This window comes from Oncorhynchus mykiss, chromosome 2, assembly GCF_013265735.2.
Source record: "Oncorhynchus mykiss isolate Arlee chromosome 2, USDA_OmykA_1.1, whole genome shotgun sequence".
Taxonomy (NCBI): Eukaryota; Metazoa; Chordata; class Actinopteri; order Salmoniformes; family Salmonidae; genus Oncorhynchus; species Oncorhynchus mykiss.
In genome coordinates, this window is record NC_048566.1 from 7,163,399 (window position 1) to 7,177,500 (window position 14,102).

A 14,102-nucleotide genomic window follows, 5' to 3' on the forward strand; every position below is an offset into this window, starting at 1 on the left:
CCCTCCTTCCTCCTCCCGCTCCCTCCTCCTCTCCTCCTCCAGTATTGACTGGTTTCAACAGCAGAGAGAGAGAGAGCAGCCCAGTCAGACACTGACCTCGTTTTCTGAGGAGCTGGCAGACAGTAGAACCTCCTGAGCATCGAAGAACTCTGACAGAGACTCTGTGATGGACGCTCTGCTCTCATTGGATGCCTGGTGAACTAGGGGGTGGGATCCATCGGTGGAGTCTTGCTTCTAATAAGAGGAGAACATAATGTCAGTTAGGTTTAGGCTCAGATTAATTCAGCTAGGTTTAGGCTCAGATTAATTCAGCTAGGTTTAGGCTCAGATTAATTCAGCTAGGTTTAGGCTCAGATTAATTCAGTTAGGTTTAGGCTCAGATTAATTCAGCTTTGTTTAGGCTCAGATTAATTCAGCTAGGTTTAGGCTCAGATTAATTCAGCTAGGTTTAGGTTTAGATTAATTCAGCTAGGTTTAGGCTCAGATTAATTCAGCTAGGTTTAGGCTCAGATTAATTCAGCTAGGTTTAGGCTCAGATTAATTCAGCTAGGTTTAGGCTCAGATTAATTCAGCTAGGTTTAGGCTCAGATTAATTCAGTTAGGTTTAGGCTCAGATTAATTCAGCTAGGTTTAGGCTCAGATTAATTCAGCTAGGTTTAGGCTCAGATTAATTCAGCTAGGTTTAGGCTTAGATTAATTCAGCTAGGTTTAGGCTCAGATTAATTCAGCTAAATTTAGGCTCAGATTAATTCAGCTAGGTTTAGGCTCAGATGAATTCAGCTAGGTTTAGGCTCAGATTAATTCAGCTAGGTTTAGGCTCAGATTAATTCAGCTAGGTTTAGGCTCAGATGAATTCAGCTAGGTTTAGGCTCAGATGAATTCAGCTAGGTTTAGGCTCAGATTAATTCAGCTAGGTTTAGGCTCAGATTAATTCAGCTAGGTTTAGGCTCAGATTAATTCAGCTAGGTTTAGGCTCATATTAATTCAGCTAGGTTTAGGCTTAGATTAATTCAGCTAGGTTTAGGCTCAGATTAATTCAGCTAGGTTTAGGCTCAGATTAATTCAGCTAGGTTTAGGCTCAGATTAATTCAGCTAGGTTTAGGCTCAGATTAATTCAGCTAGGTTTAGGCTCAGATTAATTCAGCTAGGTTTAGGCTCAGATTAATTCAGTTAGGTTTAGGCTCAGATTAATTCAACTAGGTTTAGGCTCAGATTAATTCAGCTAGGTTTAGGCTCAGATTAATTCAGCTAGGTTTAGGCTTAGATTAATTCAGCTAGGTTTAGGCTCAGATTAATTCAGCTAGGTTTAGGCTCAGATTAATTCAGCTAGGTTTAGGCTCAGATTAATTCAGCTAGGTTTAGGCTCAGATTAATTCAACTAGGTTTAGGCTCAGATTAATTCAGCTAGGTTTAGGCTCAGATTAATTCAGCTAGGTTTAGGCTCAGATTAATTCAGCTAGGTTTAGACTCAGATTAATTCAGCTAGGTTTAGGCTCAGATTAATTCAGCTAGGTTTAGGCTCAGATTAATTCAGCTAGGTTTAGGCTCAGATTAATTCAGCTAGGTTTAGGCTTAGATTAATTCAGCTAGGTTTAGGCTCAGATTAATTCAGCTAGGTTTAGGCTCAGATTAATTCAGCTAGGTTTAGGCTCAGATTAATTCAGATAGGTTTAGGCTCAGATTACTTCAGCTAGGTTTAGGCTCAGATTAATTCAGCTAGGTTTAGGCTCAGATTAATTGGAACTCATTCTCCTGTTGTTAGAACCTTCAAGAGGAAAAAGCATTACTGTCTGAAACAATAAACCATGATTAAACATGGACATTTCCAAAGAATAGCGTGACTGTGTGAATTGAACACTCATACAGGTTGTGTCTCAAATGTACCTTATTCCTGTTATAGGGCAGTACTGTTGACCAGGGCCCAGAGTGGGACCTAGACAGTACTGTTGACCAGGGCCCAGAGTGGGACCTAGACAGTACTGTTGACCAGGGACCAGAGGGGGACCCAGACAGTACTGTTGACCAGGGCCCAGAGTGGGACCTAGACAGTACTGTTGACCAGGGACCAGAGGGGGACCCAGACAGTACTGTTGACCAGGGCCCAGAGGGGGACCCAGACAGTACTGTTGACCAGGACCCAGAGGGGGACCCAGACAGTACTGTTGACCAGGGACCAGAGGGGGACCCAGACAGTACTGTTGACCAGGGCCCAGAGGGGGACCCAGACAGTACTGTTGACCAGGACCCAGAGGGGGACCCAGACAGTACTGTTGACCAGGACCCAGAGGGGGACCCAGACAGTACTGTTGACCAGGGACCAGAGGGGGACCCAGACAGTACTGTTGACCAGGGCCCAGAGGGGGACCCAGACAGTACTGTTGACCAGGGCCCAGAGGGGGACCCAGATAGTACTGTTGACCAGGACCCAGAGGGGGACCCAGACAGTACTGTTGACCAGGGCCCAGAGGGGGACCCAGACAGTACTGTTGACCAGGGCCCAGAGGGCGACCCAGACAGTACTGTTGACCAGGGACCAGAGGGGGACCCATAGAGTACAGTTGACCAGGGCCCAGAGGGCGACCCAGACAGTACTGTTGACCAGGGCCCAGAGGGGGACCCAGACAGAACTGTTGACCAGGGACCAGAGGGGGACCCAGATAGTACTGTTGACCAGGGCCCAGAGGGGGACCCAGACAGAACTGTTGACCAGGGCCCAGAGGGGGACCCATTCAGTACTGTTGACCAGGGCCCAGAGGGGGCCCAGACAGTACTGTTGACCAGGGCCCAGAGGGGGACCCAGACAGTACTGTTGACCAGGACCCAGAGGGGGACCCAGACAGTACTGTTGACCAGGACCCAGAGGGGGACCCAGATAGTACTGTTGACCAGGACCCAGAGGGGGACCCAGACAGTACTGTTGACCAGGGCCCAGAGGGGGACCCAGACAGTACTGTTGACCAGGACCCAGAGGGGGACCCAGACAGTACTGTTGACCAGGGCCCAGAGGGGGACCCAGACAGTACTGTTGACCAGGACCCAGAGGGGGACCCAGACAGTACTGTTGACCAGGGCCCAGAGGGGGACCCAGACAGTACTGTTGACCAGGGCCCAGAGGGGGACCCAGACAGTACTGTTGACCAGGGCCCAGAGGGGGACCCAGACAGTACTGTTGACCAGGGCCCAGAGGGGGACCCAGACAGTACTGTTGACCAGGGCCCAGAGGGGGACCCAGATAGTACTGTTGACCAGGACCCAGAGGGGGACCCAGACAGTACTGTTGACCAGGGCCCAGAGGGGGACCCAGACAGTACTGCTGACCAGGGCCCAGAGGGCGACCCAGACAGTACTGTTGACCAAGGCCCAGAGGGGGACCCAGACAGTACTGTTGACCAGGGCCCAGAGGGCGACCCAGACAGTACTGTTGACCAGGACCCAGAGGGGGACCCAGATAGTACTGTTGACCAGGGACCAGAGGGCGACCCAGACAGTACTGTTGACCAGGGACCAGAGGGGGACCCATAGAGTACAGTTGACCAGGGCCCAGAGGGCGACCCAGACAGTACTGTTGACCAGGGCCCAGAGGGGGACCCAGACAGTACTGTTGACCAGGGCCCAGAGGGGGACCCAGACAGTACTGTTGACCAGGACCCAGAAGGGGACCCAGACAGTACTGTTGACCAGGACCCAGAGGGGGACCCAGACAGTGCATTAGGCCTACTTGTTGATTCCATCATGCTTCTGTGGACCAATTAATGATGAGGAAACAGGGAAGACTTCCTCTGAGGAAACTCCTCTGACAATAACAGAATCACTAACTGTGTGTGTGTGTGTGTGTTTGTTTTGTATGTGTGCATGTGTGGGTGTGTGTGTGTGGGCATGTGTGTGTGTGTGGGCATGTGAGTGTGTGTGTGTGTGGGCATGTGAGTGTGTGTGTGTACTGGAAGCATCCAGGGATGTGATCAACAGGATCAGGCTGTACCCTATCATCAGATCTGATTAAATAAACACAACAGTGAGCTCCAGAGGGTACTCTGAATCCGTTTGTGTGTGTGTGTGTGTGTGTGTGTGTGTGTGTGTGTGTGTGTGTGTGTGTGTGTGTGTGTGTGTGTGTGTGTGTGTGTGTGTGTGTGCGTGAGTGTGAGCTCTTAAGGATAACAACTGACTCTGAACAGAAGGAGAGGTGTTTACAACTAACAATCCCTTCAGTCTAATCAGTTGTTGTCTCAACACTCAGCTTGGTAAGTAGGAGTTGGAGCTGTCAACACTAAGCATCCATATTGTAGCAGTTAGGAGTAGAAAACACTGCTGAACCTGTTACTCTGTAACAACTAAGGAGATGTTGTGATGATAACCACTCATCATCACAGAGGGGCTGAACATGCAGTGAGTGGGACAACACCTGTTGTATTGGGACTAAGGCCAGCAGATGATAATGTGTCAGATGTTTTTATAATCATACAGCCTGTTCTCACTGGATAACAATGATGATGATCACGGTTGGAAAAGTCTGTTAAGTTCCCAGGTTTTCCCAGAAATCACGGTTTAGATTCCTAGAATTAGGAGGGAACATGCATAAAATCCAGAATCCTCTGGAATCCAGAATCCTCTGACACGTTAGCGGAATTTTGTAAACCTGATGATGCTGATGTGGGAGGGAGGGAGGGTGTGTCATCATGCACGTCATCATGCACGTCCCACACCCACCTGTAGGGGACCAGAGAGGTTTATGAGCCCAGTGGAGGGTTCTGGGACGCAGCTGGACTCAGCGTGAATGTTGCTCAGCCGCTCTCTCAGTTCAGAGTTCTGGGCTATAGCCTGGATGGAACAACAAACAACCAGTGTTCTGTTTCAGCACACAGCCACACACACACACAGAATGCTGGGACGTATTCATTAGTGCACACCGTAGCAAAACCTTTTGCAGCAGAAAAATGAAAAACGAGTGTTTCTTATTGGACACGTCCTCCGTGTTGCAGTCTGTTATCTTCTGTTTGGTGCAAAGTTAATATGACCCTGGGACACCAAAACACCACTTATCTCTACTGATTGGTATGATTCATACTTTTTTTCCCACTAAATCAAACATTTTCTATCAAACATTTTCCACAATACTTCTGTTTCTACCAATTCAAAAATCTAAATGTTTGAAATTTGATTCTGCACAAATACAGCCAACCACTTCTAGATTGTGTCAATGGATTGATCATGTACTGAAAACAGGTGCTGTATGAACACACAGCTGTGGGGAAGAGGTGATGAGGTGCCTAGAAATGTCTCCCCAATAAGCTCTGAGAAGACCCAAACAAGATGAGACCTGCCTCATCAGTAGTAGGAGTGGTTAAGAACAGAGGTGTCTTTCAAGAGTGACTTAGAGAGGCAAGACATCGAACAACATACAATGTCACTTCCTTCCAGACACTGATATGCCATTAGGGCTGGAGGTTATGGATGAAGACCGTCATGAATAAATGAAATAACCGTCATAACCGTTATAAAAAATAAATGGAACGAACAGCTGACTGAAGACGGGATGACCAGGCACTATTGTGGTTGAGTCCGTCTCTGTGATAACTTGATGTTCCTTGCTGAAACAAGCAAAGTTCTTTGGTTGCCGAGACAACACCTCCCTCCCTGCAGCAACAGCACACATAGAAATAGAATGAATAGAATGGGCTTGGAACCTCTAACCCTCTAAGCCCCGCCCCCATTGTTTACTGTTGCAACCTAGGACAACATTTTCCCGGCAAGACCAATTCCCCATTCAACCACTGGTGAAATCCCCTCACAACGATCTCAAACTGTGTTTCTAATACACAATGAAATGAAACATACACTAACCCTTGCTAATCAGGAAACTCTTGGGTTTGTTGTGGTGGACTGTCACTACGATTGCTTCACGGAAACGCGGTACGATTATATTTGCAGTGTAGCTAGCCACTGAATGTAGGGAAGTCAAATGTTCAGGCTGCTGCACAGTCACTATGGAAACTAGTCTAGAGTGCATGGTTGACTTGTGTTTAGTAACATTTTAAAACTCTCTCCATGGTTAAAGATAGTGAGAAATATATGTAATTGTTATAAAACTCTGTGAGTGTGCTTCATACAGTATACTACGGCTATGACTGGTTGTCATCTAACGTCAGGTAGATGTAGGACACCAAAGTTCCTAGAGGTTTGTCTGTTAGAAGACGCTGCAATGTCGCCGCTGCTTATTGTCCCAGTTCCATTCATTTCAATCCAATATCAATGTGAGGGATTCATTTGCACAAGCTATTTGATTACAGTAGAACAAGCTAATCAATTTGTGTCTTGAGTGAGACAGCTTGGTAAATATTGGCACGTGAGCAGTTTATAAGGCACTGATTTAGCAAAATTACAAGTCATCTGAATACAAGTGTGACACGTGTGTGTCGGGAGTAACTTTTATGTATTGATCTTCAAAATATCCTGACTTATTTCAGCAAACTGATTATCCAAGAAAGAAGAGGAATAGACGGCCAGTATGTTGCATAAACCTTAGTCAACTATTACCAGAAAATATATACAAAAGACATATTTATTATGAATGTGAACATCTAAAACCGGTGTTTTGACACTTGGCCGTCAATCAAAAAGCCATGAGAACAGGAAGCAGCAACAGTTTCATTTTAAATGTATGTTTTAGGACTATAAATGGTACTTTTATCATTTTTCAACAGGATTCTACTGTATCAGGTAAAAACGACTGAATGAGCCAAAAAACGTGATATGATTTATTGATTTTGATGATTTTGGTTCAATCGTGAAAATAATGTTTGTCCTGGCTACTGAATGTCTCTGAATTCACTGTCAGCATGCAGTCAAAGCTATCACCACTTTTGGAGCTAACTAGTGCGCTCAAATCGTATCCTGATGTTGACAGAAGATAGGAGATGTATTCATGACATTGCTGACTTAGCTAGCTAACATACACTATCGTTCAAATGTTTGGGGTCACTTAAAAATGTCCTTGATTTTGAAAGAAAAGCACATTTTTTGTCCATTAAAATAACATCAAATAGATCAGAAATACAGTGTAGACATTGTTAATGTTGTAAATGACGATTGTAGCTGGATTTTTTATTGAATATCTAGGCGTACAGAGGCCCATTATTATTATTTTATATATTTTTTTTCACCAGATAGACCAGTTGAGAACAAGTTCTCATTTACAACTGCGACCTGTCCAAGATAAAGCAAAGCAGTGCGACAAAAACAACACAGAGTTACACATGGGATAGACAAACGTACAGTCAATAACACAATATAAAAATCTATATACTGTGTGTGCCAATGTAGTAAGATTAGGGAGGTAAGGCAATAAATAGGCCATAGTGGCGAAATAATTACAATTTAGCATTAACACTGGAGTGATAGATCTGCAAATGATGATGTGCAAGTAGAGATACTGGGGTGCAAAAGAGCAAAAAAAATAAAAATAACAATATGGGGATGAGGTAGTTGGGTGGGCTATTTACAGATGGGCTGTGTACAGGTGCAGTGATCGGTAAGCTGCTCTGACAGCTGATGCTTATAGTTAGTGAGGGAGATATAAGTCTCCAGATTTAGCTTTTGTCAAGTTTGAGAAACAGACGCCTCACAAGTCCTCAACTGGCAGCTTCATTAAATAGTACCCACAAAACACCAGTCTCAACGTCAACAGTGAAGAGGCGACTCTGGGATGCTGGCCTTCTAGGCAGAGTTCCTCTGTCCATTGTCTGTGTTCTTTTGCCCATCTTAATCTTTTATTTTTATTGGCCAGTCTGAGATATGGCTTCTTCTTTGCAACTCTCCCTAGAAGGCCAGCATCCCGGAGTCGCCTCTTCACTGTTGATGTTGAGACTGCTGTTTTGCGGGTACTATTTAAATGAAGCTGCCAGTTGAGGACTTGTTTCTCAAACTAGACACTCTAATGTACTTGTCCTCTTGCTCAGTTGTGCACCAGGGCCTCCCACTCCTCTTTCTATTCTGGTTAGAGCCAGTTTGCGCTGTTCTGTGAAGGAAGTGGTACACAGCGTTGTACGAGATCTTCAGTTTCTTGGCAATTTCTCACATTGAAAAGCCTTCACCCACAAATGCCTTCATCCAGCTGGAAACGGCAGAAAAATCTGCCGTTTCCAGCTACAATAGTAATTTACAATATTAACAATGTCTACACTGTATTTATGATCTATTTTATTTTATTTTAATGGACAAAAAAATAGCTTTTCTTTAAAAAATAAGGACATTTCTAAGTGGCCCCAAACTTCTGAACATTAGTATACATCTAGAGAAAACAAGTTGTATCAAGTGGCTAGCTAGCTACTGTCAGAGTAAGTTGGTTTAGGCCTAGTTTTCAGAGTAATTTTTAGCAAGCATAGAGCGTGGGCAGGAAGTGCTGACAGGAAGGCCCTAATCTCACACACACCCATGAAGAAGTTTCACTTAAACTCACAAAGGGAGCACAGAGGAGGTTGAACATTGAGAGAAATAATGGACATTGAATATCCCCAGGTCAGACTCCTCCTTAAAGGAGGAGAGGTAACCAGATTGATAGGGGGCTCGGATCATTATGAGATAATGCTCATATCATTTGGTATTGGAACCCACACCCTCTTCGGGGGTTAGGGGCAACTTGCGTCACGGCTCGCAGGAGCCTGTGCTTTAAGAAAGGGTAAGGAAAAATGTGTGGTTAGTGGTTGACTGAAAAAGGCCCCTTTAAGACCGAAAAATCCCCTTTAAGGGTTAAGAGCGGGATTGCAGATGCAAGATCTTGTAGGGGGAAAAAACAAACAAAAAAACACTAATGTAAAATATACTGTGTCAGTAAAATGTATATAGTATGTATAAGCTGGAAGTAGAAGCCTAAATGTTGTTGTACATTAGTTTACTCCAATTAGGGGAGGGGTGGTAGGGTTAGGGGACTGGTACTGTATGTACTTATTTAAAAACATACAGTACCAGTCTAAAGTTTGTACACTCATTCCAGGGTTGTTCTTTATTTGTACTATTTTCCACATTGTAGAATAATAGTGAAGACATCAAAACTATGAAATAACACATATGGAATCATGTAGTAACCAAAATAGTGTTAAACAAATCAAAATATATTTTATATTTCAGATTCTTCAAACTAGCCACTTTTGAATGAGTAGGTGTGTCCAAACTTTTGAGTGGTACAATGTATATTTTGCAGAGGCGCCAGAAAACCCACAAGGCTTTTTTTTAGCCGATGAGTAGTGACCAGAGGGGCGTTGCTATGGCCACAGATGCAAGTGTTAACCATAAATACAGTGGGGCAAAAAAGTATTTAGTCAGCCACCAATTGTGCAAGTTCTCCCACTTAAAAAGATGAGAAAGGCCTGTAATTTTCATCATAGGTACACTTCAACTATAACAGACAAAATGAGAAAAAAAAATCCAGAAAATCACATTGTAGGATTTTTTATGAATTTATTTTGCAAATTATTCACCCACTTAAAAAAATATTTTTAAGTGGGAGAACTTGCACAATTGGTGGCTGACTAAATACTTTTTTGCCCCACTGCACATGGTTGACTAGATGAGAACTTGCATAAGGCTTATATCTATATTTTAGAACATCGGATGTTGATTATTTTGGAGGCTGCCATCACGAAAAAGGGAAGTTAACTTAAAAGGATACTTCTGGATTTTGGTAATGAAGCCATTTATCTACTTCCCAGAGTTAGATGAACTCTTGGATCCCTTTTTAATGTCTCTGTGTGCAGTTTAAAGGAAGTTGCAATGGTACAAAACCAAAGATATTGATCCGTTTCAAGCAATCAATCTTATGTCATCGTGATGACTGTAAACTTTTATACTAACATCACCAATCTGAGGTAAAAAGGATGTGTAATTCCACTCAATTTTATGGGGTGAAAATGCCAGCTTGTGTAAGGTAGTATTACAAACTGTCCCCATTAGGGAAATATACAATCATTTTACATGGCAAAATTATTCAACATGTCAATTTCAGATGATAATATATGTTGCCCACTCAAAAACTATTGCAACAATGACATCTATTTCTCACTCATTTAACCATTTAGAGTTTAAAACTACTCTGAAACACAGTTGAAGCTCTAGACTAGAGACTCCATAGAGTCTGTGTAGCAGCCTTCTAATATTTTCTAATGCCCGTTGAGTTGAATCCTGCTTTTACTTCCTACTCGTACGTCCTGCGTTGGTCCTATGGGTTCACCTGCAATGGCTGCCAGTCCACCCATTATGCCATCGCTGACTTGACTGGGGAACCCCGTTCTATTCATTCTATATCTATAGCAGGCAGGAGCGGAGGAGAGGAGAACATGCCCCAACCAAGCACAGCTGCAGGCTTATGGACACGTTTGTAGTGCAGAGCATTGTGCAAAGGGAAAAATATATCATCTTGCAGTTTGTTGTAATGTTAACTTTTTAAAAAAACTTTTTGAACCAGGTTCTCTCATTGAGGTCAGAAGACCTCTTTCACAAGGGAAACAACAGCAAAAGAAAACCCCATCACAGTCACACAACTCTAGTGTTTTCTTACTACCTGGTAGTCCTCTGAGTCTCAGTATAAATAACTCTAGTGTTTTCTTACTACCTGGTAGTCCTCTGAGTCTCAGTATAAATAACTCTAGTGTTTTCTTACTTCCTGGTAGTCCTCTGAGTCCCAGTATAAATAACTCTAGTCTTTTCTTACTTCCTGGAGGTTCTCTGAGTCTCAGTATAAATAACTCTAGTGTTTTCTTACTACCTGGTAGTTCTGAGTCTCAGTATAAATAACTCTAGTGTTTTCTTACTTCCTGGTAGTCCTCTGAGTCTCAGTATAAATAACTCTAGTCTTTTCTTACTTCCTGGAGGTTCTCTGAGTCTCAGTATAAATAACTCTAGTGTTTTCTTACTTCCTGGTAGTCCTCTGAGTCCCAGTATAAATAACTCTAGTGTTTTCTTACTTCCTGGTAGTCCTCTGAGTCTCAGTATAAATAACTCTAGTGTTTTCTTACTACCTAGTAGTTCTCTGAGTCTCAGTATAAATAACTCTAGTGTTTTCTTACTACCTGGTAGTTCTCTGAGTCTCAGTATAAATAACTCTAGTGTTTTCTTACTTCCTGGTAGTCCTCTGAGTCCCAGTATAAATAACTCTAGTCTTTTCTTACTTCCTGGAGGTTCTCTGAGTCTCAGTATAAATAAATCTAGTATTTTCTTACTACCTGGTAGTTCTGAGTCTCAGTATAAATTACTCTAGTGTTTTCTTACTACCTGGTAGTTCTCTGAGTCTCAGTATAAATAACTCTAGTGTTTTCTTACTTCCTGGTAGTCCTCTGAGTCTCAGTATAAATAACTCTAGTGTTTTCTTACTACCTGGTAGTTCTCTGAGTCTCAGTATAAATAACTCTAGTGTTTTCTTACTACCTGGTAGTTCTCTGAGTCTCAGTATAAATAACTCTAGTGTTTTCTTACTTCCTGGTAGTCCTCTGAGTCTCAGTATAAATTACTCTAGTGTTTTCTTACTACCTGGTAGTTCTCTGAGTCTCAGTATAAATAACTCTAGTGTTTTCTTACTACCTGGTAGTTCTCTGAGTCCCAGTATAAATAACTCTAGTGTTTTCTTACTTCCTGGTAGTTCTCTGAGTCCCAGTATAAATAACTCTAAAGAGGGGGGGAGGCTGCAAAAGAGAGGGGGAAGGCTGTAAAAGAGGGGGTGGAAGAGGGGGGAAGGCTGTAAAAGAGGGGGGAAAGAGGGGGGGCTGTAAAAGAAGGGGGGGAAAGAGGGGGGAAAGAGGGAGGGAAAGAGGGGGGGCTGTAAAAGAGGGGGGGAAATAGGGGGGGAAGGCTGTAAAAGAGGGGGGGAAAGAGGGGGGGAAGGCTGTAAAAGAGGGGGGGAAAGAGGGGGGAAGGCTGTAAAAGAGGGAGGAGGCTGTAAAAGGGGGGGAAGAAGGGGGGAAACTGTAAAAGAGGGGGGAAAGAGGGGGGAAAGAGGGGGGGAAAGGGGGGGGCTGTAAAAGAGGGAGGAGGCTGTAAAAGGGGGGGAAGAAGGGGGGAAACTGTAAAAGAGGGGGGAAAGAGGGGGGGCTGTAAAAGACGGGGGGAAAGAGGGGGGGCTGTAAAAGAGGGAGGAGGCTGTAAAAGGGGGGGAAGAAGGGGGGAAACTGTAAAAGAGGGGGGAAAGAGGGGGGGCTGTAAAAGAGGGGGGAGGCTGTAAAAGAGGGGGGGGAAGAGGGGGGAGGCTGTAAAAGAGGGGGGTAAAGAGGGGGGGCTGTAAAAGAGGGGGGGAAAGAGGGGGGGAAGGCTGTAAAAGAGGGGGGGGAAAAGGGAGGCCCTGACTACAGGACTGAATGTGAGACTGTGTGTGTTCAGGTGGGTACACACAGCCAGTAATCCCCAGTAACAGGCTTGTCAGCAGACACTGGTGTGGGAGGACAGGCTACCAGGGTACAATAGCAAGTCAAAAGGTGAGACACGTCTATTCTCCCTGACTGAAGACCTACAGTGCAGTGGCAGAGTGAGAGGTGTGGGAGGGGATCTTACCGAGGACAGAGCGTTCTTCAGACCCATAATCCCTGGAGAGGTAGGGGGGCATGTGTCTTGGTGGTCCAGCACCTGTTTTAACTTCTCCTTCTCAGAGGTGAGAGCGCTCAGGGCTGACTTCATGGTGGCATGTACTGAGAGAATGAGAGAGAGAAAGAGAGAGAGAGAAAGAGAGAGAGAGACAGAGAGCGAGAGCGAGAGAGGGAGAGAGAGAGAGAGAGAGAGAGAGAGAGAGAGAGTGAGTGGGTGGGTGGGTGGGTAGGGGCAGAGAGAGAGAGAGAGAGAGAGAGAGAGAGAGAGACAGAGAGCGAGTGAGTGAGTGAGTGAGTGGGTGGGGGCAGAGAGAGAGAGAGCGAGAGAGAGAGAGAGAGAGAGAGAGAGATAATGACTCCTTTAACAACAATTAGCTAGGTTTCAATAATTCAGTGTAAGGCCTCAGAGGATGTCTCCTCCATTAATAACTGAGAACCTACAATGTAGAAGTCTGGGGTTCCTGCTCAGCTGAGGGAGCATCTGATTGAGATCTTTTACCCCCAGAGTCTCAATCAGAGGTTATCACTGCCCTCCTGTCATTCACATCAACACTCTCTATCAGTTGTGTTATGGCACAGACACACATAGAGTTTCTATTAGCATGCCAGGAGCCTGCAGCCCTATTGCACACTATGATGACACCACTGATGGCCTGCTGTAAGAACTGCTAATGGAATGCTTCAGAGTCAATCAGCACTTCTCTGCCTCATCTCTGCTCAATGGGCTATTTTCATATTAGCATTTTTAGACAATGTTTCTATGTTAATATGTAATTCAGGGAGATGAGTCGACAGCGTCCATTTCCTATTTTAACCCAATTTAAATGGTCAACCTGACGATCTCTGAAGAATTACGTACACGACATGGCCAAAAGTATGTGGACACCTGCTCGTCGAAACACCTCATGCTTCTGGGAAGGCTTTCCACTAGATGTTGGCACATTGCTGCGGGGACATGCTTCCATTCAGCCACAAGCGTATGTGGGTGTCCACATACTTTATATAATGTTATTACACCAAATGCAAGTGGCGGCATACTAAATCGAAAACAAAGTGTCTCCTATTAAGATCTATTAGGTGTCTGTGACAGAGGACATTCTCATGTCTGTTATGTCTCTGTGTTGTTGTGTTTAGGACCCCAGGAAGACTAGCTGTCGTCATGTCTGTTATGTCTCTGTGTTGTTGTGTTTAGGACCCCAGGAAGACTAGCTGTCGTCATGTCTGTTATGTCTCTGTGTTGTTGTGTTTAGGACCCCAGGAAGACTAGCTGTCGTCATGGCATCAGCTAATCCGAATAAAGATGACAGATGAAAGATGGTTGTTAGTGACGCTATCTCCTATTAGGAGCTATTGGTTGTTGGAGACAGAGAGAGAGTACTTACGGTTGTTAGCGACGCGGCAGAAGTCCTCCTGTAGTTTGGCTACGTCTATAGGAGAGTCCATATAGGGAGGTTCAGGGTAGGCCTTCGCAGTCCCCAGGGCTGCAGTAGAGAGGTTGGGGTTGGAGGCGTGGAGACGGACGGAGCCAGATGAGATGCAACT

The 14,102-nt window shown here is 44.6% G+C and overlaps 1 protein-coding gene across 2 annotated transcripts in view; it reads right to left on the reverse strand.

Moving 5' to 3' along the window:
• The window catches only part of osbpl3b (oxysterol binding protein-like 3b), a 116,768-nt gene that overhangs the window by 24,248 nt on the left and 78,418 nt on the right, over positions 1-14,102 (reverse strand). Inside the window, exons 11-14 of one of the 2 annotated variants that reach the window (XM_036936683.1) lie at positions 13,943-14,102; positions 12,529-12,662; positions 4,705-4,815; positions 97-234 (exon numbers count right to left, since the gene is read on the reverse strand). The exon at positions 13,943-14,102 is cut by the window's right edge and continues 6 nt beyond it. In XM_036936683.1, coding sequence (XP_036792578.1) covers positions 97-234; positions 4,705-4,815; positions 12,529-12,662; positions 13,943-14,102 — 543 coding nt within the window. The remainder of the gene's footprint in view (positions 1-96; positions 235-4,704; positions 4,816-12,528; positions 12,663-13,942) is intronic. The other variant, XM_036936684.1, reaches the window with a different exon arrangement.